Raw genomic sequence first — 24,119 nt, forward strand, 5'->3', positions numbered from 1 at the left:
TGCTAGTTTGACACCCCTGACCTAGATCATACTTCTGAAGACCAAGGGAGTCGTTTCCACTGGCTAGGTTTTGACTAGCTCTTTTCATGCATGCTTCTCACCGTTCTGGAACTAATACTTGTCAGGTGCAAAAAAATCAAGTCCCTACATGATGATCCAATTAAACTGATTTATTACTAAAAACCTATGCTCAGGATTCAACTATCAGCGGCTGCTAGAAATTAGATAAGGGTTAATGGAACTCAAGAGAAGTTGGTCTTAGTTCACTTTTGGCTACGTAGAGATTCTAGACTGATCACAGTTTTAACTCTGCCCCTAGGTTCTGCCACTTCTCCTACAATATTATTACCACAGTTTATTTCTCGTGTCTGTCCCAAGTTTATTAATAGGTTTTGGGGTTGATTTGAATTAATTCATTTGTAGAGGACAACCTCCCCTTTTTACTGAGGAGCAATTTTACTTATCAGTACTGAGAAGCTCTGACAAGGGAGATGTTTCCTGTCTCTTTTATTTTTTAAAAAAAATAAAGGGACCTGGATAACAACACAGAAAATTAAAAAGAAAGTAGTAAAGAGGCATGTTGAGTTTTAAGGCCAAATGAAGACGCCATTGTGTTAGATTTCATGATCTCCATCCATTTGTCCAGTCTGCAGTACATTGCCTGGATATCTTTTGAAACGTGAATAATTTGTGTTATATGTTCATATGCAGCTCCTCATAAAATGCAGATTGGACTGGAAAGGTCAAAACATTGATGAATAGATTTTATCATTTTCTTACATTCTTGGTATTTTTCTGCCTTCCATAACTTACAATAAATCTGCTTGAGATGCAAATGCATACCGCGTGTGGAAATAGGGAGGCAAACAGAGAATCAGCTTGCAATTTTCTTTCTGCCTAGAAGTTGTAATATCTGTGTGATTATAAGGGCAGCTAGAAATACTTCAGGCTGTTTTAAAAAAGAAAAGGACAAGGAGAGATTATGTGCAAGGCATAGGAAAATACATTAACTGCATAATTGCACATATAAACTATGTCTGTTTTTTTAAAAAATAGCATCCACGAGGTCTTGCTGTGTGTGTTTCCATTAATCTGCATGACGACACTTAATTTAGAATTTGCAGGACGGATACCAAAGAAGGAGAGCACCAAAAGAGATGCCTGGGCTTTTTAATACATCTTTTTAAAAGTTTTAATAAGAAATTGTCCTTAAATTATGTTAGTGTCAAAAGGATATAAACCCAATCAGTCGGGTGAGCCCTAACAGCAGGGAAGTTTCATGTTTTGGAACTTGACTAAAAGGGAGCTGGAAAAAAACAGGCAAATCTTGTAGTCCTTTTCCCCATTCCTCCGTCCTTCAGAATTCTCACCTCTGGGATAATTAGCCAGGGAAAATCGGTGTTTTTATTTTTAGCTATTGGAGAAGAAGGGATTACAAGACAGTAAGGAAGAAGAGTTTGTAAAATGGGACACGACTCACTTAGCAACAGAAATTTTGGGTTTAGTTGTGGTCGTAAGTCAAGGACTACCTGTACCTTAAAACGAACATCTTGTTCTCAGCAAGTGTAGCCTGCTTCCTGCTTAGGATACAAGAAGAAGCTTTTAGGGTGGGACCAATTAGGATTGTGCCAATGTCTCGATAGCACAACTGGCCCTGGGCATTGATTAACTAATCAAAGGTTGCAGAGCTGAGTTAACTTGTGGTTAGCACCTTTAAAAGAAGTGCAGCAAGTGCAGCAAAGGAAAGAGTAGTTTAAGAAGAGAGAGCTTGTCCAAGCAATTTATGCCCTCAGAAATTCTGCAAAGGGGGCAGGGAGGGGAGGAATATATGAAATATGACTGAGGCAGTCAGGCACAGGACACAGTCTTAACAGTATGTTATTTTCCTGGTGAATTTTCCCGTGGTATAAAGTTATTGAGGATGAATTTAACAACTTGAGTAGACTGAAACATTTAAACCATACAGAAAGATTTCCTCTGTGGGTAAGAGCGTCTAAAGGAGCAATATAGTCTGGGTGCAAACAAGGGTGCAATTAGCTTCACTACCATCTCTCACGTTAACTGAATAGCTTGCAACATTTTGGCTTCCATTTTTGTTTTGTATATCTGGAAACCAGCAGGCACACTGAGTTGTGGAAAATGCCTCATAGATTAAACTTAACATGAGAAAGGGCCTGTGTGGAACTGGGGGAAGCCTGGTTTCCAAGATAATTTCAATTCACTCGAGACCCTATTCCAGGGGTGCGATTCAACCGGTATAACAACCAGTTCAGCGAGTGTGCCCTTTGCGCGCGCGCACCAAATGCGTGCTCTTTGTTTAAAAAAGCTAATACTTACCTTCAACTGCAGCTGAAGAAAACAGCTGAAGCACGGCAAAAACTGCTCTGCCGCGCGAATCAGCTGTGCTCTAACACAAAGAGATAAAGCACAGGAAAGAACAGGGGCAGGTGGGCGGGCCCACATGCTCATTGGAGCAAACCATTTTGGAGCCAGCTGATCATTGGAACCAAGGGGTTAGAGTAGAAAGATTTAAAAAGTAGGAGGAATTAAAATGTTCTTCTTTTTTTTCTGACATTTTTCTTTTTTTCCCCAGAATTTCCCCTCAAGATAGAGGCTAAGATCCAGTAGCATTATATAGTTGTGTGAGAGTTTTCACCTTTTTCCCCAACGACCATTATTCTTTCACTGGCAGTGAACTGTTTTCTGTTCTCATAAGTACATATTTAGCCCTAGCTTGCTTCTGCTGGATGTGGGAGACAGCAGAGACAAGCTGAGAGTTTGTAAGTGTGTACTTCAGTCTAAGTAGGAAAGAGTAGTTGGGGGGTAAAGTTGGAGGTCATTTCAGAAAATGCATCTTCCCTGTTTTTGTGATTATAAAACCATCCACATTAGTCGCTGATTTAGAGGCTTGGGCTGTGTTACTGGCTACTGTTAGTTCTTATGTGATATCCAACAGTTTGACAATTGAAAACATTGACCCACCTTACTCACACATTCACAAAGTGGTGTCATTAAAAAGCCACATTAGCCTGGTTCCTAACAACTCTGTGATCTTAACCCCATTAGCCTGTGTTAGAAAAGCAAGTATTGACAGCTTCAGATACAGATAATCAGAGTTGGAAGGGTCCTTGTAGGTCATCTAGTCCAACCCTTCGCCCAAGCTTCATCTTAGTAAGGCCCTTCCTTCAAAGGCAGAGAAAATATTCCTTGGCACTCCTCTTTCTTTCTCATCTTTCGGTGTTCTAGCTTAATGAAAGCAAATTGAATAAGAGAATGCTTGGAAAATTGTGGCCATTGGTGATTCTCATCTGTAGACAAAATCCTCATTAGATAATGTAAGAGACAAACCAATACTGTGTGGTGGGAGCATCCTCTCCCACGTCCAGGAAATAAGTTATTTTCAATTTTGCCTTTGCCACTCTTGTAATCAGTTTAATAAGTAGGTTCCCCTTAAATTGCTGATAAGCCTGATAGGGACGTGGTGGCTCAGTGGCTAAGATGCTGAGTTTGTCGATCAGAAAGATTGTCATGTCAATTCAGCAGTTCGAATCCCTAGCACCATGTAATGGAGTGAGCTCCCGTTACTCGTCTCAGCTTCTGCCAACCTAGCAGTTCAAAAGAATATAAAAATGCAAGTAGAAAAATAGGGACTACTTTGGTGGGAAGGTAACAGTGTTCCGTGCGCCTTCAGTCATGCCAGCCACATGACCACAGAGACGTCTTCGAACAGCGCTGGCTCTTTGGCTTTGTAACAGAGATGAGTACCGCCCCCTAGAGCTGGAAACAACTAGCACGTATGTGTGACTAGCAAATATATGCAGAGATGAGCACTGCCTCCTTTACCTTTATCTAAAATCTAATAATTTTTTGTAGCTTGCTTTTTAAATTAAGGCATTGGATGGAGAAAATGGTGTGAAATTCCACTTCAGCAAGTAGTCTTTATTCTGACTTCAATAATTATTATTAAGTCTCTTAGATCTTTGAGGATAAGAGCAATCCAATACACTGTAACTATTAACACATAAATACAAGTAGCTGACTCTTGGTGGGGCTATCAAAGCAACAACAAAGACAGCTCAGATAAAGAAAGAAACCCTAGCCCATGGTCTCATTGCTTGAATGGAGATACTGGCCACAGGTCATCCAGTGAGGTCCATAGTTAAGTGAGATTTTTAAGCTTGGCCTTCCCAATCCTAGACCAGTGACTTACTCATCACACTTTCATGCCTCTTTTCAATGTTGCCTTTGTCCTTTTGTTAGGTTAGGAGAGTACCGGGTTCTAGTGGCCATCTCCATAAGACAGAAGATGGGGACTGGGAATGGAGTGATGATGAAATGGATGAGAAGAGTGAAGAAGGCAAGGCCGCTTTTTCCCAAGAAAAGGTAATTTTTGGGAAACTGCATGGCACCTCAAGTAAACATTCATTATTTTGTTACTCAGCTGGTAACTAATTAATTATTATGCTTGCCTTGTAGTCACGAAGAGTAAAAGAAGAAGATGCAGAGGTAAATGGTTAATTTCTTTCCCCTTGTGAGTTGGAGTGTGTGTTTATTGAATTTTTCTCTGTATTTACATGAGAATGTGAATATTAGAATGGTAATTTTCAGTAATATTTTACCATTTGAAGTTCAGCATCTTTTTTGTATTTTCAGCAAGTTGTAGATTTCGGTTTTTAAAAACCCGTACTGCTTTTCCATAATAACTAGAATCTGAGGCACAATTCATTGATGCATAATGTGACAGTATTAGTTTTTAATAAGATTGCATGCATTAGTTTTTGTATGCTACTTTTAAATAACTCCATATGTGTAAGTGTATAGTCTGTTGTTAAACTTGAATTATAAATCCAATATTTAGCAGTTGGATTTTTTGCTATTCAGAATTTATTAATGTTCTTTGTAATTTAGTACTTTGTCCAGAGAATTTGTGCTCTTGAGTCAATTTGAAGTATAATGACAAATGAATAAAGACTTAATGTTTCCTTCCCCTTTTCTTTCTGTGCTCACTTAATCTGCAGAGGAGGGTTTGAGGGCAGACAGAATTTCAGTGACACATAAGACTTCTATTCTCACAAATTTATTATACAGGATTAACAGGCTTTATTTAATGGAAATACAGCATCAAATCTTGTTTGAAATCCTGCTTGCTATTTTTTTATTCCTGGTTTTTACTATTTTTCATTGTAGATGTATTAAGTAACATATTTTGTGCCATCTTCTAAAGACTTAAACTCTTCTTAACAGATTTCCGTGTATTCCAGCAATATCCCTGACCAAATACAGAACCTGTCTATAAAAGGTTCTCAGGTATTGTTACTATTAACATGAGATATTATGCATAGCTTTGTTGGTTAGTTCAAAGTTCCCCAACATGTCTGGCTTTGTGGACTGGTGGGGGGAGGGTCAACGGTTGGTTCCATGCAAGTGGCCAGAAAGCAGGCGCGTGTATGCGCAGCTCCATTTGTGCGGGCGGTGTGCGCATGTGCCTGCCACTCACTTAAATGGAGCACATGCGGGCATGCTCGTCTGCTGCTGATGTAAGTGAGGATGTGTGTGTACGCGTTCATTGGCCAATTATGCATCCCGGTTGCAAACCCATCATGGCCCACAGGTTTGGGACCCCTGAGTTCATTTGCTCTCAAATTGTGTGCTCTAGTAGATACAGACTTAGACTAAAGTAGTGCTTGTAATAGCTTCTTTGTCATTCATTACACATTCACAAACTGATTTCAAGATTAGCTGGGCTCTCATATTATGTGTCTATTTACTCATGGCTTGTTCAACAGGCCACAGTGATCTGGTTCATACAGTGCTCAGCCCCGAATCATTGACGACCAGTGGTAATGGTTAAATCATGTACGGTATTCAGCTTTGTTCGGGTATTTTCCCCATTATAGTTGTGCTTTTAAAGTTGTAGCAATGTTTCGGCAGAATCTCATCTGCCATCATTAGGCTTCTGTATTGTGTTCATCTGTGAGTCAGACTTTCACAGCCGTTTCTGTTTTAAATTTGGGTCTGAGAGGTAACACAAAGAAGGCATACCTCTCAGACCCATAGTCAGCTCCAGAGGAGCACCACTACAAAACCTAGCTAGACACTTAGCAAAACAGCTACAGCCCCATGCTGAAACAGCAGCTTCACATGTACAAAACTCATACCACTTCTTGGAAATGATCAAAGATCTACATGTGGAGCAAGAAGATCTGCTTATAAGTTTCGACGTGGTTTCACTATTCACTTAAGTCCTGATAAAAGAAGCTCTTGAAATCATCAAAAATAAATACCAACCAGCTAAACACCTCATGGAACTAACACAACACTGCTTAACCAACACATATTTCATATACAAAGGACAAAGATAAAAGCAAATTGAAGGAACCCCTATGGGATCACCACTGTCACCCGTCATTGCAAACCTGTTCATGGAAGAATTCGAATCCAGAGCCCTGCCTAACACCACCCACAAACCCAAACTATGGTTAAGATACATGGATGACACATTTGTGATTTGGCCCCATGGAAAAGAAAACCTAAACAATTTCCTAACACACCTAAACAGCACACACCCCAAAATCAAGTTCACCATGGAAACGGAAACAAACAAACAACTACCATTCCTAGATGTACTAATCTACAAAAAACAGATGGCACACTAGGACACACCGTATACCAGAAGAAAACACACACCAACTGCTACCTCAAGGCCCAATCCCACCACCACCCAGCACAGATAAACTCTGTGGCTAAAACACTAATCGCCAGAACCAAACGCCTGGCAGACAAGACACACATAAAGACTGAACTATGCACCCTGACTAAAGTACTGACAGCCAACGGCTTCCAGAAAAGCAAAATCACCGGCTTGATCCACAAAAACACACTGAGGGGGGAAAAAAAACACCACACTGAGACATAATGGAGACCTAGAAGATGAACAGATCTATGGAACAGCTGTCCTGCCCTACATAAGAGGTACTACAGACAAAATCAGTAAGATACTACACAGGCATCACATCAAGACTGCCTTCAAAACAGACAGAAAAATACCAGCCATCCTAAGGAACCCCAAAGATAAAATTGACCTGGAAAACCAAGGCATATACGAAGTCCCCTGTGCATCATGCCCGGCCACATACATTGGACAGACCAATAGAAGAATAAGTACCCGCCTGAATGAACACAAAAATGCAGTAAAAAAGCTGGAACACACTTCCTCACTAGTCCAACACATGAAAGCCACAGGTCATAGCATCAACTTCAATGGCACCAAAAGCCTAGCCACTATAGAAAACCCCAGCCACAGAATTATCAGAGAAGCCATAGAGATTGAAAAAAGACCTGAAAGTATCAATAGAAGAGATGGTTCCATCAGGCTGTCAATTATTTGGAAGCCTGCACTCACAAACAAAAAAATTCTCCACACCACAAGCCAGGCAAACACCTGGGCACAAACAGATCCCCCCTGATACCTCCAGCTCAAACACATCCCAACCAGGCACCTAGATGAAATCTAGCTTCCTAACAAATGATAGCTGTCCATTTACTCGGAGCCAAGCTGCACTAAAAGACTCCAATAAAGGAACACAATATTGCCAGCCAACCAAGACAAAAAAAGCCACAAAACAGACAGAAGATATTAGAAACACCAATCAAGCAGAACACAGCAAACTCCAAGACCAATAAACACAGACCAAGACTCCCAACCAATCAGGATGAAGAAAAAAACCATTCTGGCACAGCAGTAGGCTAGCCCCAAATTTAAAACTGAAACAACTGTAAAAGTCTGACTCACAGACGAACACAGTACAGAAGCCTGATGATGGCAGATGAGATTCTGCCGAAATGTTGCTACAACTTTAAAAGCACAACTATAATGATGTGGGAAAATGCCCGAACAAAGCTGAACACCATACATGTAAGTACCCACGAAAACTTAAGAAAACATATATAGAAATAGATACACACACACACACACACACTGCATATTTGTATTTTGCATTGCATTAAACATTTATGTGGCTTCCCATCTTATAGCAAACTCTGGGCAGCTCCCAATCAAGAATTAAAAACAACATAAAAAGTATATAAACTATATACATTTAAAAAACAAAACCAAAGCCAGCTTCCACCATACATTTTGTCATCCTATCACAGAGCTTGGAGGAAATGCCAGATCTTCAGTACTTTTTGAAAGTCTAGGAAGGTAGAGGCCTGCCAACCTTCAGGGGCCAGAGTTTTCCATTGATTTGGGGCTGCTACTTCCTAGCTCCCATAAGGTGGCAATATTTTAAGTTAAGGGACTGGAAGCCTGCCCAGCCTATGTATTCTGGTAGGGCAGGTAGGCATCCTTAAGGAAAACCAGTCCCACAAATAACCTTGTCCTGTCTCATATACGGCTTTAAAGGTGATAACCAGATCTTAAATTGCACCCAGAAGAAAACTGGAAGCCGTGCAGCTTCCATAATAGAAGTGTCATATAGATAAACATAAGAACACAAAAAGCTGCGTGCAATGCCACATTCTGGAGCAGTGGAAGCTTCCAGGTGGTCTTCAAGGGTAGCCCCATGTGGAGCCCTTGCACCTCTGATTTGTAGGTGACGGTATGAGTGACTGTAAGCAAGGCCTCCTGATCCAGGAAAGGTGCAGCTGGCTTGAATCTGTGTAAAGGCCTCCTTGGCTATGTTTGCAATTTGCTCCTTGGGCAGGAGCTGTGAGTCCAGGAGGGACCCCTAAATCGCACACCAGCTCAGTCCAGAGAAATGCCAGCCTTTATGATTTAGTGTGATGGGTAACCCCAACATTGATAACGTCTATGGACATTCTCATCATCCAGGCCATAGTTGCCTCAAAGGTGCTTTTTCAAAAGGCAACTGGGCTTCGTTTTCCCTTGAAGGACATTTCGCTTTTCATTCAGTTCTCACAGAACTGAGGAAGCTTCTTGGATGAGAAACGAGATATCTTCAAGGAAAAACAAGTCCAGTTGCCTTTTGAAGAAACACCTTTGGAATAGCATTGATATGGCTACTGGTTGGGGAAGCTCTTTACTAAGTAATCAGGCAAAGTTGACTCTCCACATCATGATTTGAAGGGAAGATGTAGTGTAACACATTATTGCTGAAAGTCATGTGTGAGCAGTGTCACTAAATTTTGTTTATATCGTATGCGAATGTTTTAATTGTCACTAAAGCCTATGGCTACTTTCTAGCTATTTAATCTTTTATTTTATGCAATAAAAATGCAAACAATAATCACTGCTGGGATTCTCATAAAATGTACTGCTCTGTTAAATAAACAAGAAATTTGTTTGTAGTACCCCAACATATTAAGCTGGGAAAGTGTTTAAAATTTTAAGGGCTTTTGTTTTAATACCATACATTCATTAGATTAATCAGGGGAATAGACTTATATCGGTTTTTCCTTTTGCCACCTTACTGTAATCCGTGCCAATTTTAATATCTGACTTGCAATTTCAGATTAGTGATGACCTCAAAGTTAAACTGGATAATTATTACCTTAAAGAATTGAATCCATCCCGGTTTTTAATATGGCAATTTAAAAAGATGTATTCCCTCTTTCTTTTTCATTAAGGCACATTCTGCTATTACAAATGAATATAGCTCTGTTCCATGTGCTGTGAATCTTGTTTTACGACTAAGGTAAGAGGAATAATCTCTATCTTCATTTCCTTTTATTTTTTGCCCTAGTCAAATCTGTTCATGCATAGTTCTCATTAAATTCTCATAATATTAACAAGAGAAATGTTAATATGGTTGGTCAGCCTCCTAGTATAACCAACATGTATGGTATTCTCATGACTAATTGCTCTCTCTCTTAATTGCTTTAAAAAATTAAAAATGGAAGAATGAAATAATGAAAATGGAAAGATCTTTAGACTAAAAGCATTCTTCATTAAATATTTCGGGTTTTTTCCTTCATCTTTCCTTCCATGTCAGGATTACAGAGATTTTAAGGAGCTTCTTTTACTCTATAGCAGTCAACCTGTAACAGAAATAACCATGATTACATTACAAATTGCTTGTTGAAAACATTTTTATTGGGCAGGTTTGGTCAACAGTGAGAAAAGGTTATGAGAAGAATAACTGATAACATTTTTCAAGCACTTTACCATTTTTAAAATGATGTAAATATGATTACCAGATGTCAGTTGTTTGGAAGGAGACTGGAGTTGATTTCCATTTTAAGAAAATGAGTAATTCCTAACCAAGTTTTAAGGGCAGCTAATTGATTTTCTTAGTTTTAGAATATTTTTGATGTATTCGTAGTTTAGTTTCTCTTTTCTTCTAATCTACCTAAAATAACTTGGAAAATTAAAACCTCTTCAAATCTGATTTGTATCTTTATTCATTGTAAAGGAGAGGTATTTCTCCCAGTGTCTCTGGGGAATGTTAACCTAACCATCTATTTATTAGTTCTATGCCCCTCCTGGCTGCCTGCAAAGTGATGCATTGTTGGAGCTACGCAGTAGTATTGGCTTCATTGAGGGAAGAACTGGCCATTGCCTCTCATTTTTAAAAAATGTTTACATATTTCTCCATCGTTCATTTTCAGTGTAGTCCTATATAAGGTCTATGAGCCAAGCCTATCAGAACATGCTAAGACAAAGGCTTTCTTTTCCATTATGTAAACTTTATTTCATATTTGTTATGCAATCGATGAAAGGAAGAATGGGTTATGCCTTTTATAGCAGCCAAAGCTCTGTGTGTTTCACCACAAAATATGTGTGGAAATCTTTCATTTGATAATGATGAGAAAAAATATGAAAGTACAAAAAGATAAAACGGATTGCAATTTTTTGTTCGTTTTACTCCTCCTTTTTGTCAGGCATCTACTCATAAGTTAGAAGACTAGGAGGCAAAAAAGCCCCTTCCAGCTCAAGGCCCGCAACATTGGTTTTGATAAGAGTAAGCTTCTGTCCCTTTGGTTTTAGGCAAGGGGATGTTGGGTGTATCAGGAGAAATGTAAGTTAAATGGAATGCGTAAAGTAGTGTCTGTGTGGTAAAAGAAGAAGAAAACGGATAAAGGATAAGTAGGTACTAAATGATCGTGGACTTCAATGTAAAATATCAGTGATTACAACAAAAGGATATGTTGATTGGTTTGGACATAGAGAACTAATAGGGATCAAATCTCATAACAAACATAAAATGAAAAAGGTTAGAAGGAAGAGAAGACTCAGAGAGTCATGGTTGGGTGAAGTGAATGAGTTCCTTAAAAAAAAAGAAAGAAAGTTGAGAATTTTAAATAAAAATTCATTATAAATTGGTATGTGGTTATGGTTGAAGCACTGATGGTTTTGTAAGGATAAAAAGGTATAGGTAATCTAGGTAATCAAATACCAAGGTTGAATTGAATAGTTTGGAAAAGTGAGATTCCTGAAAAAAGGAGAGTATAAATAACACAAAGGTGTCGTATTTTAAGAATAGCTGAATAATTTATGCATAGGGTTACTGAGAGAGTCTCCCTCTATAGTAAAATTCTAAGCAGTGCTGGAAACTGATTTAGTTTTATTATAGAATTCTGTTCGTTGCTATTGTGGGCATGTGCAACTATATATCCATTCTTCTTCTAAAACCAAAGATGAGTAATAATTCTTCTCCAGTGAAATTTATATCCCAAATGCAAAGAAAGGACTTTTATTTGTGCTAGTTTCCTGCATGTTAACAAGAAATAATTCTAGGCAGTGTTGAAATTGCATAGTCTATCTTGCTGTTCAAAGAGTTGGGCATTTGGTTTCAGTGGTTCTTGTTAAAGTCTCAATAATCAATATACTTGCCACAAACATAAGTGGAGTCTAAGAACAATGGGAAATAACCATAGTAATTTCAGTATTGCCTTTACTTCTATCATATCTTCTGCCCTGAGAAAAGTGCCACCTCATTATATGTATCCTGGCCTTAATTTTTACGTTGTTTACCTGTATCAATTCCCATAATCAACATGTTTGAAATGTCAGTTTCTGTGGAGCAAAGAATAAGAAAGTTATCTACTGTAAGTTCTGCTTTATGAACTTCTTGAATCTGTCCAGTGTGATCCAGGATAATGGGACTATTTAGCATGATCCAGCAGGATAATGTTTATGGAGGTGATGTGGAGAACATGAAGGATTAAGTACCATCATGGTACTATTGGCTTTTGGCAACCATCTAGATAAAATGAGAAGAAGCACGATACAAGGTATATAAAATTATGGAAAATTATCTATGGATAGAGAAAAATTATTCTCCCTCTCTTCTAATTTTACCCATTGATTATAATTACAGTTTCCCAGATTTGTTCTTACTTTCAGAGAATCTTAATCCTAATATTTATTAAGCCAAGGCATTATTATTCAAATTCAAATCCTGGAATCCAATTTTTGACAGCTGCTTAGCCTTGCAATAATACACATTGTACTCCTCTGTCATAAGAACAAACAAAAGTATTTAGAGTGATAAGTAATCATTCTTATGTTAGAAATGTATTTTATGTATGTATACTGCTTCTTTCAGATTTCATTAAACTTGCTAAACAAATATCTAAGGAGTTATTTTCAGGGCATTCTCCACAAAGCTTCCCCCTCTTTTTTTCTCAGGTATAGTACTTCATTTTTATCAAGGTTTCCTGAACAAAATAGAGCCTAAATCAGAACATAATAATGTTAGGGTTTTTTTAAAAAAAGACTTTTGCGATGCTCTGTCAATAAATCACTGTCCACCAAAAAGTGAACTCATGATAGTGGCCTTGAAATAAATGTTGAAAGAATGGTAAGTGACTAATTTTTTATTCCCCTCTCTTCCATTCTAAAGAAGGGAAAGTGTTTTCTGAGCGTCTAAAGCTTTAATATAATTGTCTCAGAATAGTCAAGGAGTTTAGTATTGAGTAAGCATCTTCATCTCCATCATCATCATCATCATCATGAGCCTTGTGGCGCAGTGCTTAGAGTGCAGTACTGCAGGCTACTCCTGCTGATTGCCTGCAATTTGGCAGTTCAAATCCCACCAGGCTCAAGGTTGACTCAGCCTTCCATCCTTCCGAGGTGGGTAAAATGAGGAAAATTATTGGGGGAAATATGCTGACTCTGTAAACTGCTTAGCGAGGGCTGTAAAGCACTGTAAAGTGGTATATAAGTCTAAGTGCTATTGCTATTGGTATCATCATGATCTATAGATGCTACAGGTTGTTAGAAAATCTTGGAATCTGGGGTGTATACTCTGATGTTTCTCCTTTTAGCAAATTGGGGGTGACCTGATAAAAATGACACTTTGACATTTTTAAAATTAGTAGGACTTAATGTCCAAGCCAGCATTATGGAATCTTAGCACAATTGAGTAAGGCTTTGTAATTTCTACAAGCAGATAACAGATAATTAGAGTTGGAAGGGACCTTGTAGGTCATCTAGTCCAACCTCCTGCCCAAGCAGGAGACCCTACACCATTTCTGACAGATGGGAGTCCAATCTCTTCTTGAAAGTTTCAAGTGATGGCGCTCCCACAATTTCCGAGGGCAAGCTGTTCCGTTGGTTTAATCTACCACTATCAGTCATGGAGGACTGCTATTTTCAGAAGTGGTTTGCCATTGTTTTCATTCTAGGACTGAGAAAGACGGACTGGCCCAAAGACACCCAATTGGCTTTATGTCTAAGGTGGGAATAGAATTCATGGTCACCTAGTTTTTGTAGCCATCACAGGCAGGCTCTCTAAGGCCCTCATAAGGAGTCCCGTTTTGCTCTTACTGGTTTTAAAAAAGTTACATGTAGGTGTCATTCCCACCCAAGAATCAGAATCGGTCAATTTTTTTATTCATGTCCAAAGGGCCCAAAAGCAAGATGTAAATATAATCTAGACTTGGCATTGGATAAAACAGTTTAATTACTAAAATGTTATATAAATATTAGATAACACCCTAACTCATTGATTTGTTATTAAGAGCCTTGTTTTTATAGTCATAGTTTAAAATTCTGGCTGTTGCCACTGTAATCTTAGGATTTCTTGTTAATATGTAACAAGTTGAACCTCCCGACAGCCCAGCTGGAAAATACTTTTTTAAAACATACTTCTGGCCAATTTTACATCAAACGAAATGATTAAAAACTATTTTAGTTAGAAAAAAGCAAAGGCAGTCAATTCCTGACCTTCGAAGATAACATCTTTACTACAGCAAATACTAAGATACCAGCAGGAAGTATTGATTAAAGTCTATAAAGATTTTGAGAATTATTAACGATTGCTTTGTAATATATGCTAATTTAAATTAAGAGATAGAGTTACAAATTACTATATATAATAGTTCTCACTTGCAGAGACTCTGTATAACTCAGTTTGCAATCTCTAACATACAAAGCTGGACTAAAAACACTTACAACTGAGGCCCCAAAGGTGCTTTTTTCAAGACACAACTGGACTTTCTTTGTTTTTCCTTGAAGGTGTTTTGCTTCTCCTTTAAGAAGCTTCTTCAGTTCTGAGTGAATGGTGGGGAATAGAAGGATTTATGTTCCTTGAAGTCAACTGGTCATTAGCACTCTTTCTGAGAGTTGTTGAGGCCACTTGGAGGTTTATCTTTGCCCTCAGGGTCACCTGAATACCACAAATGGGGTGTGGAATCTTTTTGGAACTGCTGAAAGGACTGTGCTGTAAACAGGAGATAGATATTGTTACATCCCTCCCACTCTGTTGAGAAAGGAGGGTTGTTCATTTAATGTAGATCCCGGGGGTGGGGGGGGGAGGGTCAAACTCATGTCATCACGTGACATGTCATGACTTTTTCCCCCTTCACTAAACCAGGGGTGGGCGTGGTGAGCATGTGACGCATCTGGCCCCCAGCCTACAAGTTTGACACCTGTGATATAGATGGTCTCTTTGACCCCTCTTTCAAACTAGTCCCCACTATCCAGAATGTGGACTTTGCTACTTGTTAAATTGCTTGTTAAACTCTAATAACTATGGTTGTAAAACAACCGTTGTGTCCTTTAGCACCAGAAGATCCAATATGATTAACTCTGCCATTTTCTTGGAAAGATTTTTCAAACTGCTGTAAACATAAGAAAATCATTACTAAGTTGTTTAATATACCCAGGAATCCTAAATCTCAGCTTAATAAATTGGCCTTCATAAATTATCCAAAACCTAGAGGATGTTATCTCAATTGGAACAGAAAATGCATTTTGTTCTATTGATCCAATATTTAACTCTATCCATCACTATAAATGTGATTAGTAGGGTTGACTACCTATTTTAACTGTTTTCAAGCAAGAGCAATTGTTACATTCAAAACTGCAAGAACAGCAGATAATATAGTCAGTCTCAAGGATTCTATCTATAAAAAAAATCCATCATAACATTTCAGTTTTACAAAATGCAGCCAATTGTACATCAACCCTGCAAACATGAAGACTAGCTAGTCAAACCATCAAGGAAAACGATCAGCCAAGCAATTCAAGCAACAAAATGCTTGACATGGAAGCAAATGGCACAAGAAAAGAAGCAAAAAGGTTTCAGAATAAAGCTAATAATTGAGTCCGCTTCAAACTGGCAACAAATGAGATACCTAAATAGCAATGAACTAGATAGTATCCCAGACAATCCACTGGTCTTTACAAAGACCCCCAAGTCCACTCAAAATTCATTGAGTCATGGAAGTATTAGATCATGATGGCATTGAAGATTGACTACTTTCCGAATATAGTCCTAAGCATCCAATTCTGAAAATAATTTCCTGGAATATAGCTGGTTGATTTAATAAGTATGGTGTTTTATTGAATAAATATTGAAGTAATTTTGATATTATTCTATTACAGGAACCATGGAGGGACAATCATTTTTATTTTCGGGGCTTTACTTTGTAAAGGCTTCTAGAATTTCCAAAAAAAGGGCATTAACAATGCAGAGTTAGCAACCCTTGTATGAAGTGTTTTAAAAGCAGAAACAACCTTAGTTAGGCAGTATGAGTAATATTGTGGGTGCTGGCACATTTTTGGCACAGGAGCCCCAAAAGGTTAGCCACCACTGACCTATAATTTTAAGCTTGTTAACCAACGATAAATCCAGAATCTACTTAATATACCTCGGATTGTAACATGTAAGTAAAACACTAATTTCATGGAGAATCTTCCATTGGTAGAAGGTCAGTGTACCTTCCTGATGAAGTTATTATTGTTCTCTTTCCCAGATCTGCTTCTAAGAGTTGGAGAATCTTTAGAACAACATAAAATGTGATAGACAGGAATCTCTGACTAGGAGGGGGAATCAAGAATATAAATTTCCAGGATGAAAGCCTTCTCTGAATCAAATGTGCTTTGGCAAAAAGGGGGAATTTGTATCTTTGTTCCAGATAAATGTAGCCAGTTGGTGTATAAAGTAATGTATTTTATAGGAAAAGAGTGTCGGTGATGTTAGTCTAGTAGACACACCACTGATCTATGAAATAGAGTGTTGTGATGTAATGCTAGCATGTAATGTTAGACTTGCTTAACTTTACAAAGATAAATAGGAATGTGCAAGGCATCTTGAATCAAGAGGATTGTGAATGTAAAAAAAAAAATGGCATGCCCTAAGCCCCTGTGCCCCCTCAGATCTTGCTACATTGCCTCATTGTGGTGTGTGGGGATGTTACTTGGAGGGATGAGCAAAGAATAATGGGATTGTATACCAACACTGCATATTCCCAGCTGGGTCACCTGGTGGGGTGAAGGCCGTCCCAATGGCCTAGCTAAAGCAAGCTGTATCTATATCGAGCAGCAATCAGAATAGAAGACGCTGGAGGCTGATGATCACTTTGGTGGCAACCCAGAGACATTGTTTCATGCTGTGTAGGAGAAGGCAAAAGGATTCGCCATTTTTGTTTGTGAGGGAGATGAGAAACATTTTTATCTGTGCATTTAAATTAAAATATATCCAGCTCCTTTTCATCCTCATTTCCTCCGCCAGATCTGCAAGTTGTAAACCTGTACCTTCACATTAGTGGCTTAGAAAAACTTCATACTGGAGAAATTTGCCTCAGGTCGGAGGTGCTGTGTCTGTCATTGTTGACAGATTCAGTCCTGGCTGTACAAGAAAAGCTTCCAGCTGTGTGAGATGGTTAACAAGAAGAGATTCATAGCTACTGCAAATAGAAGTTTTCATTTTAATTGGTGAATTCTGTGTGTGCAGAGGATGCCACCTTTCCCCAACTGCTGTTCCTTAAAGAGTCCTCGCATAATAACAATTCAAATGGTAGATGCTGTTTCCACACAGAAATTTAGAACTAATTCTTAGGGAAAGACTGTGGCTTTGTGTATAATTTGATAGTGTTCATCAACTGCTGTGTTCCTTTCTGCTTGTGGTGAGGCCGTAGTTGCAAGTTATGAGGACAACGAATCCATTCCTTTATTAAACTGTAACTAGACAAGTTTCTGTTCCTGGAAGTGGAAAAAAGTGAATCTTAAAATATGTCACATTGTGTGTTTCTTCAAGGACTTCTATTCCGGAACAACTGTCTGTTCGAGGACCTGACAGATTAAATGGTGACTGAACGTGTTCATATTCTGTAAAGGCAGTGTTTCCAGTGAATTGTGTCTTTGTGCCTTTGTCCCAAGCCCATCTGTATGTACTCTTGCAAGCTTTTGGAGAGTTTTTCAGGCACTGCCAACCACAAATGCTTTAAATTTGTATGACAAAAGATTATAGTAGAATACATCTACATTTCCTTACTACTGTTTTCAGCAGCTGCATTTATAGTCTGATCTCCAGGGTTTTTGCTGAGCTGTATATCATTTTGAAATTCAGAGATTTAATCCCAAGGACTTGCCTGTAGGACCACGTTAACGAATGCAAAGTCTTACCCTGGATTAAGGATGTGCCCAAGTCATCCAAGTTGAATCAGATAGATGCTAGGATCAAATCCTATCTTCTTAAATTTCCATCTCCGCACCCCCACTCCCATGTAATATCCAAACCAATAAATTAGTAGTAATTTTAGCCATGGTCGCTCTCATTTATGTGCAATGGAAATGATCCTTTGAAAAGAAGACATGTAGGGAATGCAGTTGCCTAGATCAGCTTGCAGGTTTTCAAGCTGGGTCTTTGGCCTCTGATATCTTATTAGAGAAAGCTCTGCTTTCTAGGAATTCAAAGGACATAGTGGATGACCAGATGTGGAGAGAGTGGTTCATCCTTGCAAGCACTCTGATAGATGGTTTTCAAGGACTTTTCTGTAAGGACAGAAAAGTCTGGAGGTTTGATAGGAGTAAAGAAAATCTGGACATTTACTTTATGAATAAAACAACTCCAAGGAGATCAGCCAGATAATCTGAATGTTTTCTTCCTTGCCCCTTCGTTGCAAAAATAATAATTCAAATCTTAACAGATTATACACGTTCAGTTAGTCATTGTTGCAAATCAGTCAATAAGTGGCCTTTTTGATTTTTCATTTTCAAGATAGGTTACTTGATTTTCCCCATTTCTGAATGATTACCAAGAGCTAGTTTTTTTTGTTGTTGTTAATTTCATTATTTTTATTTTTATTTATTTTTAATTTAAATTATTTATTAATAGGCACAATTTTCTTCAGGTTACGTAATTAAAAAGGTAGAACTTTGTAGAAATGTTTTGAAGGAAAGACAAAATAAAACTAAAATAAAATAAAAATAACCAAGACTGGAAAACTGAAAACAAGTAGTTCTCAATTTATATCTAGTCATTTAAGGACTGTTTGAAGTTATGTTGGCCTTAGTAAAGCACTTTGACTGTTGTAAAATGTCACACCAACATCCTTCCCTAATCACATGACTACATTTCTGGTACTTGATAACTAGCTTGTATTTATAACTAGTTGCAATGTCCCATCACATGACCATAATTTCTGATGGGACTTTTTGCAGTTTCCAGAAAAGAACACTCATTCAGCAGAATAGATTTGTTTAATAGCCATGTGATTTATTTAACAATCATTTTAAAAATGGTCAGAAATTAGGCCCGGTCATGTCAGTACCTCAACTTACTACCGCAATGACTTATGACTAAAGTTCCAGCCCCAATTGTTGTAAATTAAGGACTACCTATATATGAATTCCATATTTCAATGTACATCAAGCTTTTACAAACAAGCTGAAAATAAAATTGTAGAAACTCTGGGGAAAAAAAAGTTTTGCTTAGCACCAAAGAGTTATAAACGGATGGGATTCAAAAATCCCAACAACTGGTTCTTGCCCGGTTGCTGGGTGGGCATGGCCATGGTGGGCGTGGCCTACCGGAAATTCTGGGAGGGCCATTTTTCACCTTCCCCAGAGTCCAGAGGCTTCCCTCAAGCCTCTGGGAGGGTGAAAACGGCCTCCTCCGAGCTCCGGAGGCCCTGAGGAAGTCAGAAACAGGCCTGTTTCTGGAACTTCTGGGAGGGCTGTTTTTTGCTCTCCCAGAGGCTCTGTGGACCCCGCACTTACCTGCATCCAAAATGGGCTGTGTGGAGATTCCTGGGAGGGGCGGGGTGGGATGGGATCAGCCGGTCGGTTCAACTACCGGTTCGGTAGTTACAGGATGTAAATTTAACATCCGGTCAGCCAAAACCAGCCGAATCTCACCCCTGGTTATAAATTGGGGTGGTTTTCCAGCGTTAACGCAAGGCCTTACAAATGAAAGGCTTATAGCTGTCTGCCTCACTTCTCCTGACGTAGTGAAGTTACCAGAAATGATGTCAAACAATATTATATCTCATTATTCAGTGCTATTTAAAATGTAAGTATTTACCCAAGTTGTGCTACTTTATTTTCCTATTCACATTAATTTTTCCAAATTCTGAAAAAGAAGAAACAGCCTTTATTGGATGTGCATTTTAAAAGCTTAGAAGAAATAATATTTGAAGTTGTTCTTGGTTGTTGTTATTCTACCCTAAAATATGATTCCAAAGTTCATTTGGTTAGACAAGATCTGGTGCTTCTGTCTTTGCTCCTATGCACTGAAGGCTATGAGACCAAGTCTGTCCACCTCTGAATAGACTGGGATTAGACAGCCTGAATAGAGATTAGATCTCTCAGCAGGGAAAGAAATGATAAACGTAGTATACTGTGGTAAAGTCTCTGAGCCAGGCCTGGACAAGACTGTTGATTGACTTCAAATACATCCATGCAGGGTTTTTGTTTCTTTTTTGTCAATAACAGAGAAATAATCTCCCATTGAATCTTCCAAGATATTATTTCTGGATTCCCAGGCTAGCCTCCATCCATGGGATTTCATGGTGGTCTCCTGTCCACATACTAATCAGTCTCAACCTGTTTAGCTGAGAAAGATCAACCAGATGTTACCTGCTAAAACACTGAATGGGAGTATACTGATAAAATTCAGTGTCCGTGCCCTGTTTTATGCTGTTAAGTTTTCTGCAGAAAATTTGCTAAGTAGCTACACAGTGTGACTAATACAATAGATTGTACCTATGTGGGCTCCATTGGGACATTGCATTCCTAGGTGGGCAATTCTAGGTTGCTGGGAGTGGGAATGCCATGTTTTCAATCACCAATACTTCTTTGGACCAGATAGAAAAATTATAGTGACTGCTTCTGTCCCTAGTCCCTCACATCATTACAAATACTTTCTTTAAAATCATTATTTTAAAAAGTTTTTATTCCGCCCTCTATCCCCCCATGGCTCAAGTGGATTCTGAAGTGATCAGACCGATAATTGCCATATTTTGGAAGATGTGGATTCAGTGATGTACTTTTTTATGATGCAATAAATATTGATCTCTTCTTTGGGTGAGTGCTGAGACCGCTGAGCCAAATATCATTGTAACTCTCCTATAAATTAAGTAACGTTGGCTTAATTGAATTGCACTTTGCTGCAATCCCTGTCAGAAGTTTATTTCATAAATAACTTCTTCACTATCCAGAGAAGTGCCCATATTAATTTAGTGCATCGATTAAAATTGTTTACATCACATCTATGCGTATATACTCAGAGGTAGTCTCATTAAGGTAAGTGGATCTTACTTCCCGGTATTTGGTTTATAAGATTAGCATTTTATCCATTCCTCTTCCCTCTTCTTCAGAAGAAGGATGGCAGCCTGTGCCCAAGAGAAAAGTCTAAAGTAGTTTTCATGAAGTTTTCAGAATTGCTGATTTAATGATATTTTTTCAGGTAATTCTTTAAGGAGCCTCCAGCAGATGAAAGGAATTAAAATAAATGGGATGAAATTATTTGAGATGAAAATGAATTGAGGGCCTGCTGGAAGGAGTATTTTAGAGATTTGTACGGGAATATTGTGACATGTTCAAGATTGAAAAAATGTTAGTGTGCAAGGAAAAAACAAAAAATAATGTAAGGTTGCATTGCAGGTGTAGGCAACTGGAGAAATCATAATGGGTATATTTTGCTTAAGCACTGGTCTTATAATTTGTCAAACCTGTCTGTGAAGACTACGTATGTGCCTGAAGTTTGGAAGACTGCCATTATTATTCATAAAGAGGAAAGATGGCAAAAGTACTAAACTGAATTTTAATTTGTTAAGTATACCTAAAAGGTGTTTGGCAGAATTCTGATTGAAAGAAACAACAGAACCGGTGACAATGAACAAAAAATAAAAAGCACATCATAACTTTGTGCTGGGCATGAAATTTACATGCCAGATTTTCACTTTCCAGTAGCTCAGTGGTTCTCAGCATTTTCTTGACAACAGACCGCAAAAAAGCATATGCTAAAGTGAAGAGGTTTGAATTATGGACTGTTTTGCATGATTATGGAGTTGAAGGTTAGTTGCTGAATGTAATAAGGTAAGAAGCATGTGTGAGAATAAATGGAGCATTTAGCAAGAGTTTCAGCATTGAGCAGAGTTAAGAGGGGGATGTGTGATGTCTCTGGTGATTTAATGTGCTTCGGAATTCATATATAAAGAATGCTTATGGAGATACTAGAGGTGTGTTGATTGAAGACCATTATATATGTGCTTTTGAATGCAGATGATGTATTGTTGGGTGAAAAATGGAATGATTTGCAAAGAATAATAATAATCATTATAGTATTATCAGGGCATATCATTTACAGAAAAGAAAAGGAAGAACAAAAATAGTAACATATATACTAGTAACAATAGTAATGGTGTAACAGAATAGTTTTAACTAAATTTCTCTTTACATTAGCTTATTTGTAATTCTGTTGGTCAAAGAAACAATGATTGTATGGGCAAAAAACTTTGACTATACTATGGAATTAGATAAATGGCAAAAATTTGGGGATAGGAACTATAAACTGACAATGGCTACTGCATACAAGGAAAATCTCTATAAAACGTTTTATAGGTGGCATTTGTCACCGGCAAGACTAGGAAAAATGTTTAGCAATATGTCTGCCAAGTGTTGGAAGTGTAATCAGACTCCAAGTACTTATTAATATATGTGGTAGACTTGTATGAAAGAAAGAAAATATTGGATGAAAATACATACATGGTTGGAAAAGATGATCAAGCAATATATAGATCTGAAACCAGAAATATTTTTGTTGAGTATAATGCCAGAGGGCTATGATAAAGAGACTATATACCTAGTTTTCTATGTATTGACAGCAGTGAGGATTGTATTTGCACAATACTGGAAAAATGAGAACACTCCATCAGATGAGGATGTAATTCAGAAAATATTGGACTGTGCAGAGATGGACAAATTGACATTAAAAATAAAGGACAAAGAAGATATAGAATATTATCAACATGGAATAGATTTTATGAGTGGTTAGAGATAAGAGGTAGAAATTAGATGAAGGAAAATTATTGCTATGTATGAACTAAATATAAAGATGGTTTAAAATTATAAATATGCCTATATAACCAACTGCAAGGAATCCTTGATAGATTATACAGTGCAAGGTGTACAGTATAAGCCTGCACATTAACATATCAAAAACCAAAGTAATTGTGACGGGGGGGGGGGGGGAATTAGTGATTGGAAGTTATACATAAATGTATAACTAGAGCAAGTAGATGAATTTGTGACTATGGTAGAACATTGATAAGGATGGGAAAACTGAGAAATTTAAAGATGCGCAAATGCTGGTAAAAAGATGGTGACTAAAAAAACTAAAGGTAAAGTTTTCCCTTGGCCAGTTAGATCCGTCCCTAGGGGGTGGTTTCTTAACCAAGAGAGCCAACATTGCATTCCATGGTCATGTGGTCAGCGTGATCTTACGCTGAAGTGTACAGAACCTTGTTATCTTCCCACCAATGTGGTACCTATTTATGTACTCGCATTTGTACGCTTTCAAACTGCTAGATTGGCAGGAGCAGGGGCAGAAATGGGAGGTCACCCCGTCACACGGTAGGTACTTGGGTCTCAAACTGCTGACCTTCCAGTCAACAAGCCCAGTACCTTAACTGAGGTTGCAAAGCAGGAATGCTTGTCAGAAGAAGCAAACAAGACTGTATGTAAGAGTATGTTTCTTCCTTCTTTGTGATACAAAAGTGAGAGTTGTTTCTGTGGTAAAGGAAAGATGGTCAAAAAAGAACAAGTGCTGAATGAATGTAGATGGAAACCAAACATGAGCGATCAATACAAACAGGGCTTGGTCATTTAGAGAGAATGAATGAGAGTCAAATCTCAGCACAAATTATGAAGAAAGAGAAAATGAAATGAGAAGAAGAAAAACACTGCTGAGGTATTCCCCGTTAGGAGAATTAGTGTACTCAGGGAAATATAGTGAGAGTGATGATGAATAACACACAACCAGCACACAGATACACTGAATAGTAAAATGTAAATTTTACTTCCAGTAAACGGGTAAATAAAGTCCAACAAACAGTCCAAATCATACACAGTTAAAGCAGTTAGTATTCAAAACAATCAGTCCAGGGATAATCCAAAAACGAAGTCCTTTTCTTTACCAGTATCATAAACAAAGTTCAGTAAACAGAGTTTATGAACAGTTGCAAGACTCACAGCAATTCAAGCAGAATGATGATCAGGCAAAAGGGAAGCAAAGGAAATGCAAAAAGGAACAAACCGGGTTTCTGGCTCCATCATATGGCCATTGGAGGAACCTCAGCCAATCACAATTACAACATTCTCTTAAAGATACAACAGTATTAAATGACTATCCTGGTTTATATATTGCCAACCCAACTGTTAGGTGACTATCATTCCTAACAAACACCATGACAATTGTGGTTGGATG

The 24,119-nt window shown here is 38.1% G+C and overlaps 1 protein-coding gene and 1 long non-coding RNA gene across 6 annotated transcripts in view; one reads left to right on the forward strand and one right to left on the reverse strand.

The window, feature by feature from the left end:
- The window catches only part of STK39 (serine/threonine kinase 39), a 138,902-nt gene that overhangs the window by 91,865 nt on the left and 22,918 nt on the right, over positions 1-24,119 (forward strand). For all 5 annotated transcript variants that reach the window (XM_026697107.2, XM_087920004.1, XM_087920006.1 and 2 more), the window contains 4 exons: positions 4,261-4,383; positions 4,477-4,506; positions 5,245-5,307; positions 9,589-9,656. In XM_026697107.2, coding sequence (XP_026552892.1) covers positions 4,261-4,383; positions 4,477-4,506; positions 5,245-5,307; positions 9,589-9,656 — 284 coding nt within the window. The remainder of the gene's footprint in view (positions 1-4,260; positions 4,384-4,476; positions 4,507-5,244; positions 5,308-9,588; positions 9,657-24,119) is intronic.
- On the reverse strand, positions 13,851-20,139 carry LOC148127975 (uncharacterized). The gene is made up of 2 exons (XR_015740759.1): positions 19,716-20,139; positions 13,851-17,392 (listed from the first exon to the last, which is right to left on the reverse strand). It is a non-coding gene; the product is annotated as an uncharacterized LOC148127975 (long non-coding RNA).

This window comes from Pseudonaja textilis, chromosome 1 (genome assembly GCF_049901715.1).
Source record: "Pseudonaja textilis isolate UNSWEBS1 chromosome 1, rPseTex1.2, whole genome shotgun sequence".
In the NCBI taxonomy this organism is placed as follows: domain Eukaryota; kingdom Metazoa; phylum Chordata; class Lepidosauria; order Squamata; family Elapidae; genus Pseudonaja; species Pseudonaja textilis.